Source organism: Orycteropus afer, unplaced genomic scaffold (genome assembly GCF_000298275.1).
Source record: "Orycteropus afer afer isolate SDZICR_OR568_19922 unplaced genomic scaffold, OryAfe1.0 scaffold00199, whole genome shotgun sequence".
Taxonomy (NCBI): domain Eukaryota; kingdom Metazoa; phylum Chordata; class Mammalia; order Tubulidentata; family Orycteropodidae; genus Orycteropus; species Orycteropus afer.
The window spans coordinates 3,748,367-3,763,025 of NW_006921786.1; the positions used below are offsets into that span (position 1 = coordinate 3,748,367).

At 40.9% G+C, this 14,659-nt stretch overlaps 1 protein-coding gene across 1 annotated transcript in view; it reads left to right on the plus strand.

Annotated features, from left to right (window-relative positions):
• The window catches only part of DNAH9 (dynein axonemal heavy chain 9), a 722,341-nt gene that overhangs the window by 664,438 nt on the left and 43,244 nt on the right, over positions 1–14,659 (plus strand). The window contains exon 66 of the mRNA XM_007948048.2: positions 9,486–9,656. Within this exon, the coding sequence (XP_007946239.1) occupies positions 9,486–9,656 (171 nt within the window). The remainder of the gene's footprint in view (positions 1–9,485; positions 9,657–14,659) is intronic.

The window sequence follows — 14,659 nt, forward strand, 5'->3', positions numbered from 1 at the left end:
AAAAAAAAAAAAAAAAGTGAATGAGATGTCGATGGTTAACTTTAGAACCTTGAGCATCAAAGTAAAGGCTGATGAATCAGACTGAGTGTCAAGCTAAAGGGAAGAGTGTACAAAAACATCATACATGGAGAATTATAGATTGTCAGGTGCCTTGCCTGCTGGAGCTGTCCAGCATAGCCATATTAAGACAAAGCAACCAGCATTCCTAACCAAAGCCCCCATTGCCTTCTCCTGGCAAGCAGTAGCACCCCACACCTACATCCAGAACCAGGCAAAAGTTCTTCCTACCCAGCATAAATTAAATGCACTCACTACACTTACTGCATACCCCTAGCCCTCCATGCTGAAAGCAAATAGACCTGTAGTGCCCCCATCCCCCTTGCATGCACTCATGGACCAGTGGCACCCCACCCAACCCCACCCCCTGCAACAGGGCCCTGTGGACTGGTGACACCCACTCCTTCACTTAGGCACCCATACCATGGACCCACAGACCAGCAATGCCTGCTTCTCCACCTAGCCACTGGCATCAGGGGCCCATGGACTGGTTGTGCCCAATTCTTCATCTGGTCATCTGCACACAATGCCTGCATCTCCACTCAGCCACTAGCACCAGGGGCTTGTGGACCAGCAGAGCCCCTTGCTCTATCCAGCTACCCACACCAGGGCCCAGCAGACCAGCAACACTCATTACTGTACCCAGCCACCAGCACCAGGGGCCCACAGATAGGCAACATCCCTTACTTTGCCCAACCACCAGCACTGGAGGCTCACAGAATGACAGCACCCACTCATTCTCCCTGCCAACCACACTGGAGATCTGTAGAATTGCAGTGCACCCTCCCCTGTACCATGCTGTAGTGGACCAGAGACATACTCTCTGAGCATTCACCTGTGGACTGGCAGCCCCCCCACACACACACACACAGCAATACCCCTTGAAAATGGAAGCTTATGCTCAACCACTCTTACCACCCACACGTAGCCCTGCCTGCCTGGAACTGGTGATGGGAGTTCCTGTGCTACCTACCCAGTGATCAGTGACCTATGAACCTGCAACCTGCAACCTGCAACACACACAACACCCAACCCAGTGACCAGTGAGAACACTCCTTGCACCCATGCCCAGTTTACTGGCCAGACAGATGCATCATTTCACCAGCAACACCAATCACATCCATCAGGCACCAGCTAAACCCCTGCCAGACAACAAGTGGAAGACCCCAGTGCCTGCATCTCATATCCACCCAGCTGTAACAGTACACATTCCATGCCCAAACAGTTTCTGCAAGTCATCTACACCTGCACTGAGACCCCTCACCATCTCCTGAGATACCATTTCATCCATGCATAGCAGCATACCTCATCCATTTGGGTAGCAGTCCCTCACAGCAGATACGTTTGTCGTAACCTCCAGACAACACACTAATTGTTAGCTCTAAACTTAATGCCTCAGAGAAAACAGACAACAAAGCATGAAGAAACAGGATAAGATGGTTCAAACAAGTGAACAAAATAAACGGAAAGAAAACTTTCCTGAGGGTGAAATGGTAATGCAACTAATGGAATATAAGGAATTCAAAAGACATACATTCAGGATTCTCAAAGAGATCAAGGAAAACAAAAACAAAACCTAGAATAATTCAGGAAAACAATACAAGAACAAAATGACAAAACAGATCATTAGAAACCATACAAAAACAATAACTAGAAATTCCCAAGATTAACAATAAAATATCAGCAATAAATAACTCAATAGAAGGACACAGAAGTTGCATTACTGGAAAAAATAATTAGCAAAATAAAGGACAAATCCATTGATGCTCATTTGTTTGAGCAACAACTAGAAAAGAGAATAAAGGAAAATGAAGAAAGCCTAAGTGTGCTGTGGGACACTATCAAGAATAGTTTATGCATAATTAGATTCCAGAACAAGAGGAGAAACAAAATTAAGCAGAGAGAGAGAGATGTGGAAGATTTACTCATAGAAAACTTCCTATCATGAAATATAAGAAGGTTTCCACACAAGAAGCTCAACAAAGCCCATGCAAGATAGACCTCAAAAGAAACTCTCTATGACATATCATAATCAACTTTCTAAAACAAAAGAAAAGAAAGAATTCTGAGAACAATTCATGAAAAACAAAATGTCACCTCTACAGGGACACCAGTAAGACTAAGCTCTGATTTCTTGGCAGAAACCATGCAGGCAAGAAGGCAATGGGATGACATATATAAAATCCCACTTTCAAATATGATGGCAAAAGGAGGGAAAACTTAGATAAACAGAAATGAAAGGAATTTGTAAAAACCAGAACAACTTGAGAAGAAATATTAAAGAGAGTCCTCAAGAGAGACAACCAGTGACATCGGACAACAACCCAAGAAGAAGATACAGGATAGCATTGCCCAGATACTAAACCAGATAAAAAAAAAAAAATTCAAAAGCAAAGTAAAGCTGGAAAAGTTAAAATAAGGAAATAAAGATGTCAATCTGTAATGGAAGACAACCTTAAAACAAAAAGGGGGAACAAATGCAATAGTTATAGAAGTTCCATAAGGAGAGGAAGCCAAGGCACTATCAAGATATAGGAGAATGTTTTATTGCTGTTGTTATGTGTTGGCAAGTCAATTCTGACTCATAGTGACCCCATGTACAATAGAATGAAACATGGCTCAGTGCTGCACTATAGTCACAACTGTTGCTATGTTTGAGCCCATAGTTGCAGCCACTGTGTGTGTCAGTCCATCTCATTAGCACCTTCCTCTTTTTAGCTGAACCTCTACTTTACCAAGCATGATGTCCTTCTCCAGAGACTAGATCCTCCTGATAACATGATGAAAGTAGGTGAGATGAAGTCTTACCATCTCTGTTTTTAAGAAACATTCTGGCTGTACTTCTTCCAAGACATATTTGTTCATTCTTCTGGCAGTCCATGGTTTGTTCAATATTATTTTCCAATACCATAATTCAAAGGTTTCTTATCTTCTTCAGTCTTCTTTATTCATTCCCAGCTTTCCCATGCATATGAGGCCATTGAAAATACCATGGCTTGGGTCAGACACACCTTAGTCCTCAAAGTGACATCTTTGCTTTTTAAAAAAAAAAAAAAAAAAATTGTGATTTGAGTGAGAATTTACAGAGCAAATTCACTTTCTATTCAGCAGTTCACATACAGTTTGTCTTATCACATAGACTATAATTTCCCACCACACAACAGCTCCCCCTTACTTCCTCCCCATAGTTACCTCTTCCCTGTGTCCTTCCCTCCCATGCACTCCTGCCCCCTGAGCTGTCTCCTTGTGCATACACAGCCTTTCTATTCTCCCATGATTGATCTCTCCAAGGAGTGTATCTACCTAATGTAAATGTTCAGCTCATATGCCTGTCTTTTGTTTGGCTGGAAGCCACAGGAGTGGGTTCAATTCCAGATCTGAAGGGCAGCTAGGGGCCATAGTGTCAGTGGTTCCACCAGGTTCTATCAGACCAGCAAACCTGGTCCTTTTTTTTTTTTTAATGATTTTGAGTTTTGTTCCACATTGTTCTCCCACTCTATCCAAGATCTACGGAGATCTCCCCTCCAATTGGTTGACAGTGGTAGCAGACATCATCTAGTTTTTCTGGTTTCATACTCATATAAGGCTGAGGATCACATGGTGTACCAGTTGCTTGGACTAAGTGTTTGAATGTGTCTTTGGTTTTCTTCATTCTTCTTTGCTCTGGACGAGGAGAGACCCATCGTTGCATTTAGATCACAACTTTGCTTTTGAACAATTTAAAGAGGTCATTTGCAGCAAATTTGTTACAACTGTTGTTGTTGTTGTTAAGTGCTGTTGAGTCAGCTCTGACTCATAGAGACCCTATGTACAACAGAATGAAACACTGCTCAATCATGTGCCATTCTCACAGTCCTTGCTGTACTTGAGCCTATCATTGCAGGCACTGTGTCAATAAATCTCATTGAGGGTCTTCCCCTTGCTCACGCCACTTTATCAAGCATGATATCCTTCTCAAGGGAATGATCCTTTCTGACAACATGACCAAAGTAGGTGAGATGAAGCCTGGTCATTCTCACTTTCAAGGAGTATTACAGCTACAGTTCTGCCAGGACAAATTTGTTCATTCTTCTGGCAGTTCATGGTAGTTTCAGTATTCTTTGTTAACACCACAACACAAAAGCATCAACCGTTCTTCAGTCTTCTTTATTCACTGTCCAGCTTTCACATGCATATGAGGCTATTGAAGATACCATATCCTGGGAAAGGTGTACCTTAGTCTTCAAAAAGACATCTATGTTCTTCAGCACTTTAAAGAGGTCTTTTGCAGCAGATTTGCCCAGTGCAATACATGTCAGATTTCTTGACTGCTGCTTCCATAGTTATTGATTGTGGATCCAAGTAATATGAAACCATTGACAACTTCAATCTTTTCTCCATTTATTGTGATGCTGCTTATTAGTCCAGTTGTGAGGACTTTCATTTTATGTTGAGGTGTAATCTGTATTGCAGACTGTAGTCTTTAACCTTTATCAGTAAGTGCTTCAAGCCATCTTCACTCTCAACAAGCAAGGTTGTGTCATCTGCATATCGCAGGTTGTCAATGAGTCTTCCTCCAGTCCTTATGCTGCATTCATATAGTCCAGCTTCTCAGATTATTTGCTCAGCATACAGACTGAATAAGTGATGCACACCCTTCCTGATTTTAAACCATGCAGTATTCCCTTGTTCTGTCTGAATGACAGCCTCCTACTCTATGTACAGGTTCCTCATGAGCATAATAAATGTTCTGGAATTCCCATTGTTTGCAATGTTATCCATAATTTGTTATGATCCACAAAGTCAAATGCTTTTGCATAGTCAATAAAACAAGTAAACATCTTCCTGGTATTCTCTGCTTTCAGCCAAGATCCATCTGACATCAGCAATGATATCCCTCATTCCACATCCTCTTCTGAATCCAGCTTGCATTTTGGGAAGTTCCCTGTCAATATACTGCAACAACTCTTTTTTAATTATCTTCAGCAAAATTTTATTTGCATGTGATATTAATGATATTGTTCTATAATTTCCACATTCTGTGGAATCACTTTTCTTTGGAATGGGCACAATTACGAATCTATTCCATTCAGTTGGATGGGTAGCTTGGCATAGACGAGTAAGTGCATTGAAACATCTCAATGGGTATTCCATCCATTCCTGGGGCCCTGTTTCTCACCAATTTCTTCAGTCCAGCTTGGACTTATTCCTTAAATACCTTTGGTTTTTAAACATATGCTATCTCCCAAAACAGTTGAACATCAACTAATTCTTTTTAGTACAGTAACGCTGTGTATTCTTTCCTTCTTCTTTTGATATGCCCTGCATCATTCAATATTTTACCCATAGAAAATTTCAGTATTGTAACTTGAGGACTGAATTTTTTCTTCAGTTGTTTCAGCTTGAGAAATGCCAAGTGTGTTCTTCTTTTGGTTTTCTAACTCCAGGTCTTTGCATATTACATTGTAATAATTGACTTTGTCTTCTCGAGCTGCTCTTTGAAATCTTCAGTTCAGTTCTTTTATCTGGTCATTTCTTCCATTTGCCTTAGCTACTCTTCATTCAAGAGCAAGTTTCAGAGTCTCTTCTGAGATCCATTTTGGTCTTTTCTTCCTTTTCTGTCTTTTTAATGACATTTTGCTTTCTTTGTGTATGATATTCTTGATGTTATCCCAAATTTGTATGGTTTTCAGTCATTGGTGTTCAGTATGTCAAACCTGTTCTTCAGGTGGTCTTGAAATTCAGGTGGGATGTAATCAAGGTCATGTTTTGAGTCTCATGGACTTGTTTTAATTGTCTTCAGCTTCAACTTGAAGTTGAATATAAGCAATTGATTGTCTGTTCCACAGACTGTCTGCTCCCGGCCTTGTTTTGGCTGAAGATATTGAGCTTCTCCATCACCTCTTTCCAAAGAAGTAGTTGATCTGATTCCCATGTATTCCATCTGACAAGGTTCACATGTATAGCTGCCACTTATGTTGTTGAAAAAAGATATTTGCAATGAATAAGTCATTGGTCTTAGAAAATTTTATCATGCAATCTCCAGCATCATTTCTATCACCAAGGCCTTACATTCCAACTACCAGTGATTCTTCTTTGTTTCCAACTTTCACATTCTGATCCTTAGTAATAATCAACACATCTTGATTGCATGTTTGCTCAATTTCAGACTGCAGAAGTTAGTAAAAATCTTCAATTTCTTTGTCTTTGGCTTTAGAGGTTGGTATGTAAATTTGAATATTAGTATTGACTGGATTTCCTTGCAGGCATGTGGATATTATCCTATCACTGACAGTACTGTACTTCAGAATAAATTTTGAAATGTTCTTTGTGACAATGAATGCAACACCATTCCTCTTCACTTTCTCTTCACTTACCTATCAGTGTCTTGTACTGTGGTGACTTACATATTGCTGTGAGGCTAGAGGCCATGCCACCAGTATTTCAAGTATCAGCAAGGTCACCCATGGTGGGCAGGTTTCAGTTCAGCTTCTAGACTAAGACAGACTGGAAAAAAGGAAGGGACTTCTCAAAGATTTGGCCAGTGAAAACCTTATGAATACCAGTGTTACACTGTCTGATATATTGCTGGAAAGTAAATAAGAGGGATTTTTAAAATAAGCATCCTAAAGACTTTATAGCTTTACCCAAGAAAATTGTGCAAGACTCTCCCCTAGTGTTCATGGAACAATTCACAAGAGACTGGAGTGGGTGATGGACATTTTGAGTGAGAAGAATCCTTAAGAAAATCTGGTTCTCCATTTTGATCAAAGATTGTATAGAAAAATCCTGATCAAAAGGGGGGAAATGCAGAATAGAATTTCAAATTCTTATGGATTCCAGACTTTCTCAATCCGTGGAGGCTGAACAAACCCCAGAAAATATGGCCCCAAGATAACCTTTAAACCTTAAACCAAGAATATCCCCAAAACTTTTCTTAAAACCAAACAATAGTCTAACTTGACTAGTAGAAAATGTATGCCTGCTCTTTAAGTACAATCCAAATGGAATTAAAGAGACAAAACTACTCAAAAAATTAGACAGAAACCTTAGTGGGGAGTGAGTATATGCTAATGGGGGAAGAACAATTCAGAAAAAGAGGATAAGAATGAATGTACAACTCAAAGAATGTAGTCAATCTCCCTGAATTGTATATGTAGAAATAGTTGAATTCATGTATCTTTTGCTACATATATTTTCAACAACAAAATAAAAAATAAAAAAAGGCCTGGTTCTTCTTTGCAGCAGTTACATGGTTTGCACACCTCCTAATGATGGATGTAGTTAGATTTTCCTTAACTTCATTCCTCTCAGTTAATAAATGGTTATCAGGTACCTACCAAGGTTCCAGAAGTGTGCTGGGTATTGAAGAAAATATAAAAGTAAGAAAACACAAATCTGCCTTTAAGGAATTAACAATCTTTTATTTAGATGGGAAGTCCCTAACATCTAGAAATTATCAAAAGCAAACTAGCTGCTGAACTCGAGGGATATATTCTCAGTATAATAGAAGAATTGTGAAGGAGTTCTCAGAGAGCATTCAGAGAAGAAAGTGAGCCTTGAAAGCTGTAAGGATCTGTGAGAAATGGCCAATTGTGGCCCACTATAACTGACCACGGGAGCTCTGATAGCATAGTGCCTCAGGCACTTGACTGCTAACCAGAAGGCTGGCAGTTCAAACCCACCAGCCACTCCTTAGAAGGAAGGTTAGGCAATCTACTTCTGTAGTGATACTGCCTCAGAAACCCAAGGAGGGGTCGCTATGAGTCGGATCTGACTCGACAGCACATAACAACAACAACAACATAACCACAGAGATGTGTTGTGTTGCTGACCAACCAACCAATTGCAATCAAGTCGACTCTGATTCATGGCAACCCCGTGTATGTCACAGTAGAATTGTGCTCCATGGGTTTTCAATGGCTGACTTCTCAGAAGTAGATCTCCAGGCCTTTCTTCTGAGGAGCCTCTGGGTTAGTAATGGAGCATTAACTGTTGTCGTCACCCAGGAGCTCCTGTTTGGGTGACATGCTGCTTTTAAATTCTTAAATTCATATATCTTAGCTATGGGCATGGATACTCCAGTTCATGAGAACACTCATCACATTCCACAGTGTGATTCACACATTTATTTTGTATTCATGGTCCCATGCATACATTCAGGCTTGTCATCCCTAATTTAGATAAAACAGTGGAGAGAAAGGAATTTAAGGAGGAGAGGGCTGGAAACCTAGAAGAGCTTAAGCACAAACAGCACATAGGGATTAGTATTGATGAAGGACCATGAAAAATTGTCCTTGTGTCTTCAGGAGTAGGAATCTATCAGGGAGCAGTAGGGGAGGTGGGACTGGAGATGGATAACAGGCAGTCATCTAAGCTTCCTTTTAAAAAAAAAAAAAATAATAATGAATGTAGGTGTTCTGGCAAACTGGCCCGACATACAAAAACAGGTGATGGCAAGGAGAGGTTGGAGAAATGTGCACTAATACATGGGCAGCATGATGAAGTCTGACTACCTGGGTGGTGCAAACAGTTAGGGCACATGGCTATTAACCAAAAACGTAATAGTTTGAATACACACAGAAGCACCTTGAAAAAAATGGCCTCATGCTCTACTTCCAAATTTTAGCCACTGAACAGTTAGTTCAAGGGCCTAGTGGACCATGCAAACCTCAGCTTACATAACCACGAGTCCAGAAGAACTAGATGGTGCCTGGCTACCACTGCCAACCATTCAGAAAGGGATCAGTACAGGAGATCCTGAATAGAGTGGGAGAAAAATATGGAACAAAACTCAAAATCATAAAAAAGGGCAGGGTTACTACTCTGGTAAAAGCTGGTGAAACCCTCGAGACTATGGCCCTTAGTCACCCTTCAGGCCTGGAATTCAACTCACTCCTGTGACTTTCAGCCAGACAATAGACATATTTATAAGTTGAACATTTACACCAGGTAGGTACACTCCTTAGAACAATCAACCATGGGAGATCAGAAAGACAGTATTTGCAAAGGGCGATAGCACAGAGGGCAGGAATGCATAGGGAAGAAGGACACAAGGAAGGGGTACCCACAGCGGGGAAGTGGGAAGAGAGCTGTTGCTTTTTGGGGACTGCCATCAATGGCAAGAAACAAAATGTGTACTGAAATGAATTTACTCTGTAAACTATCACCCAAATCTCTCTCTCTCACACACACACACACACACACACACAAACTCAGCCACTAAAAACATATTTATAGTCAAATATGCATACAGGGTCACCATGACTTGGAGTTGAGTCAACAGCAACTGGTTTGCTGAAGTCACTTCAGGTTGGTCTCTGGAGAACCAAAAGGATACTGTGCTTGAGGCCTAGTCTAGCTACAAATTGTCTTTCAGAGGACAAGAACTGTGGCAGACAGGAGCTATGCCTTGGTTCTTTTTAAGTGCCTCTTCCTTTGATTTTCAGTACATTGATGCTGAGCTTCCCCCAGAATCTCCCTATCTTTATGGTCTCCACCCGAACGCAGAGATTGGTTTCCTGACCCAAACCTCTGAGAAGCTATTCCGCACTGTGCTGGAGCTGCAGCCTCGAGACAGCCACACTGGAGAAGGAGCAGGGGCCACAAGAGAAGAAAAGGTGCATTAAGGGGGTGGTCTTGGGTCATTTTGAGAGTGGTGGATGGTGGATGGTGAGATGGTGGCCTTCTCCACACGGCTGCTTTGGCACCTGTGCATACCTTCCTTAGCATTCAGTGGGTCCAGTCTGGAGATGATGCCCTTCCCTTCCAGGAGCCCCTCATCCTTCCCTCAACCAGATCAACACACTAGTTATCTGCTTTGTCATAGAAGTCCCTGCCATTTGGGTTGGCAGCTTGGTTTGCCAGTCTGCCCAAAGTCAGTTTTTGTTTAGTTCCACAGGTTTGTCTGCCAAGGTGAAGAAAGGACAGGGCTAGGCAATGGCTGCTTTGGGAATCTTAGAACTGAGTCCATGACCAAAATCTAATGATGGGTGAGGAGTTTCTCCCAAACACCTCTACCTGCATTCTACCAACTAGATGTTCATTTTGATCGGCACCAAACCAAAACCAAACTCACTGCCATCGAGTCAATTTTGACTCATAGCAACCCCCATTGGGTTTCTGAGGCTATAAATCTTTACAGAAGTATATCACCCTATCATCCTTCTGCAGAGCAGCTGGTGGGTTTGAACTGCTGACCTTCTGGATAGCAGCCAAATCCCTTATCCACTGTACCACCAGAACTCCTTTTGATCAGCACACTCCTCTTTAAAATGCAAATAATTTCTCTTTGTGCAAATGACCTTTGGTCAGGGAGTATCTTAACTCATAGCTAAGTGCTACTAAACCCAACAACTTCTTGAAATTTCAGGAAAGTGGAGGGGAATTATGGAGTAAAAAGTCAGACTTGGATGACATGTGGGTTTCAGGACAACCAGAAGGCAATTTGAAGGCTCTGCTCTTGGTATAGGAGTAACAAGCAGAAAAGGAAAGGGGTATCAAAGTAAAACTCTGTGAAATTTTTCCCAAAACTAAGCTAATGCAACTTCCCAGATATTTACCTCCACTACCCTATCCCCACCCCACAGTTCTGCATGGATTCCTTTCACTAGATTTGTGTTTACAAGGAAACATCCTTGGAAGATTAAGTGTTGAGGAGCCTGGGTGATTATCAAACATTTAGACTGCAGAGATTGATTTTAAGAAAGCAATCTGATTAATCCTAAAGGAGCTAGACATTTGTTTAAAGGTATGGAGTGGTGTCATTAAGAGAGTAGTTCTAAAATCTTCATATGCTAAAGAATGTGCTAGGGAGTTTGAAATTCTGGTGCTTAGGTACAGGGATTTGCACCCTAGTGATTTTGGTGCAGGTGAGCATACTTTGAGAATGCTGTTATAAATCACATTATTCAGCCTATTTGACTATTTGATTTAAAAGATAAATTTGAGAATAGAGGGAGGAGAAAATTATTATTTTATCCAGAATCCAAACCACCCAGATGCAAAGTGCTCCTAGGTATAAAAATGTGGGTGGCACAAACAGTTAAGTGCTCAACTATTAGCCAAAAGTTTGGGAGTTTAAACCCACCCAGAGGTGCCTCCAAAGACAGGTCTGGTGATCTGCTTCTGAAAAGTCACAGCCTTGAAAAACCTATGGAGCAGAGCCACTCTGCACACATGGGGTCACCATGAGTTGAAATCAACTTGAGGACAACAACAATGTAAATAATAGACTTAGGATTCTCCAGGCTGGGTTTGAAGTAGCTCTGTTGGTTAAAGCATTCAGCTGCTAAGCAAAAGGTCAGCAGTGCAAACCCACTAACCACTCCTCCAGAAAAAGATGAGGTAGTCTGCTTGCATAAAGTTACAGCCTTGGAAACCCTCTGGGGCACTTCTACCTTGTCCTATATGGTCATTCATTATGAATTACAATTAACTTGATGGCAGTGGGGTTTTGGGGTTACGTAGAGGTCAAAGAAGTTTCTAGTTCTTGTCATTTCCTTATCCCTTTCTCTAACTAACTCAAGAAATGGTGTGTGAGTGTGTGTGTATGAGAGAGAGAGATTCAGGAATCATACTGTGGTCACTTGCTATGTGTTCCACTTATGTGTGAGACACCAACAAGTGTACAGGTAATTGGGTACATGTCAGATATCCAGTCTGTTTCTCACACAGCTCATGTTCACATATCTACTCTTGAAAAAGAGGCCAAGAGCTATGCTAGGGGAAATAAGACCTTAGACTCAAACATATTCTGTAGAAATCCTTTTGTTAAGCCTTAAACAAGACAAAGACAATCATCCAGATGAGGGATGATCAGCATGAGATGAATGGTGTCCAGTGACTTACAACTCTTGGTTTCATATATATGATAAAGAACAAAAGTCATCATGAGATCAAGATTGGTGGCAGGTTAATCCATCACTATCACAGGTGGGAGTACAGAAGCAGGGGTAGGGGTGGAGGAGAACATGATTGGGATTCGTCCACAATTGCAGGTTAAAAAGTTTACAGGATTGGTTCTGGGGCTAGATCACCTGACTGCATGGTGGTCAGGGTATGACTCATGACCAAGTGATCCTAAGTTATAGCCACAAGGTGGCTACAAGACAATACCAGGACTCCAACTTTTAACTTAAATTAGATAACATGTGGCTATTTTCAGTAAATCATTTAGGACATGTCCAAGCAATTTCTCTAGTTCTTTGTGTAAGCCTGAAGGCAAACTTCCCCTCCAAGGCTTGCCTGGGAGTTGTAATCTACTTTTTTTTTTTTTTTTTTGTTGGGGTTGTGGGTGGGGGTGGGAGTTCCATTCAACAATTCATACACATTTCATGACATTGACTACAATTTACAATCCCCACAATGTAACAGTACTCTTCCCACTTCCTCCCTGTTGTTACCATTTCCCTTTGCCTTCTTTCCTATCCATTACTGCCTTCTGGGTTTTATCCTTGGGCAAATGGTGCCCTTTTGATCTTTTATGGTTGACTGGTCTAAGGAGTGCATACCCCCCTGGTGTTATTGTTCACCTCAGGTCTGTCTATTGTTTGGGTGAAAGCTGAGCTATGAGGGTGAGTTCAATTCCAGGTTTGAAGGGTGACCAAGGACCACAGTCTCAGGAATTCCACCAGTCTCCATCAGACAAGTCAGCCTGGTCTTTTTGTGATTTTGAGTTTTAGTTCACATTTTTCTCCCACTCTATCCAGGATCTCCTATTGTGATCCCTTTCAGAGTGGTTGGCCTTGGTAGCTGGGCACCATCTAGTTCTTCTAGTCTCATGGTTCATGTGGTCCACTAGTCCCTTGAACTAACTGTTTCCATGTGTCTTTGTATTTCTTCACTTTTCTTTTCTCTGGACAGTGAGAGACCAATAGTTGGACCTTAGATGGCTGCTTGCAAGCTTTTAAGACCCCTGTCACTACGCACCAAAGTAGGATGTGGAACATTATCTTTGTGGACTCTGTTATGCCAATTGACCTTGACATCCCCCATGACTATGGTCCTGAGTCCATTCTGTGGCTATGGACTATGGACTATGGTCCAGTGACTCATTCCCTCAAAGTGTGTGGTTATGGCTAAAGAGTTTTCATAACTTTGTTAGCTATACACTTTGTTAGCTATACTATACACATGGACATCTTTACAGTGTATACAATGTATATACTGTATACACTGTATATGTAGAAATATCACCTGCCAAACCTATATATGGCCATTAGCCCACCCTTACTTGGTTATCTTGCTTGTCTACCTATGTATCTACTCATAGATTAATGTTTGTTATTACTGATAACCTTTGTTATCTGTAGCTCTTATGCACCTCTCCATGTCTTGCCTGGGAGTTGTGATCTAATTTCAACCACACTCTTTCTGAGTGCAAACTGCCCCTCCCTAGGCTTGCCTCAAAATGGAGTTAGAAAACTGTAGACCACAGCCTTCCACAAGCCAGGTGCTTTAGAAGTTAAGCTTTCATGCAGAGCCAAAGCTCAGAGAGTATTTGTTGTTAAGTTGGAAATGACCCAAAGGTTGCACACTACATATACACTCACAAACTATTGGCCCAAACTTACTCACTTGTCCCCATCTATATGGAAGGGAAGCTGGGATGTTATGTACCCAGGAAAGAAAGAACAGTTGCTGGGGAGGAGACAACTAGTAGTCTGTCACAATCTTTAACCCAAGCTTGAATTTTCTTTCACTGGAAATCAGGAGCTCAATTGGTGATCTGACTCTGAACTGCTACATGGCCCCAAACATCTCTTATCAGAAAATTAATCTGATTAATCAGGGTGGCTACCTGGTCTCCTGGTTCATTCCTGGGTTGTGTACCCTTCCTGTCTTCCTTGATAAAGTGGTAGTTGGCCTCCCCCATTGCTCTTCAGTACTGAGTTTCTTTAGTATTGGACAACTGCCTTGTCATTTTGAGAGAAACTGAGAAGGTTCTATCACTCCTTATATTTCAAATGGTTCAAACATTTATATGTAACATGTAAAAAAGTACTGGAAGAAAACTTACGTGGATATTTTTCTGATCTTACAAAGAGGGAGGCCTTATAAAACCTTTTCTAAAACTAGTCAGAATCTAGTAAAGAAAAAGTTTGATAAATTCATCTGCTTAAAAATTTTAAAACATCTGCAACAAACAAAAACACCATGAACAAAGTCAAATCAGGAGAACCTATCTGCAACACAGATACAGGGCAATAGGTAGATCTTCTAATGTACAAAAAATTCTTACAAATAGAAAAGAGAAGGCGAAGGAAGAGGAGGGGAGAAAGAGAGGGGAAAGAGAGAATTCAAAGGAAATTCACATAATAAATACAAATGGCCAACAAAAACAATAAAAGATTCTTAACATTCACTCATAACTAAATGAGGTTAAGTGAGATATTTTTCACCTAATGGTAAAGATTTTGAAGTATGGTAACATCCATGAGCAAGAGTATAAGAAAGTGGTCACACTCATTGTTTGTTGGGATAGGTTTAAATTATAAAATAATTTGACAATAGCTACTAAACTAAAAAAAATATTCATTTTTTACTCAGGATTATTTTTTTCTAGGAATTCAAACAATGAAAACAGTCAAAAGTGCATACATTTTATGTAAATTTATATATA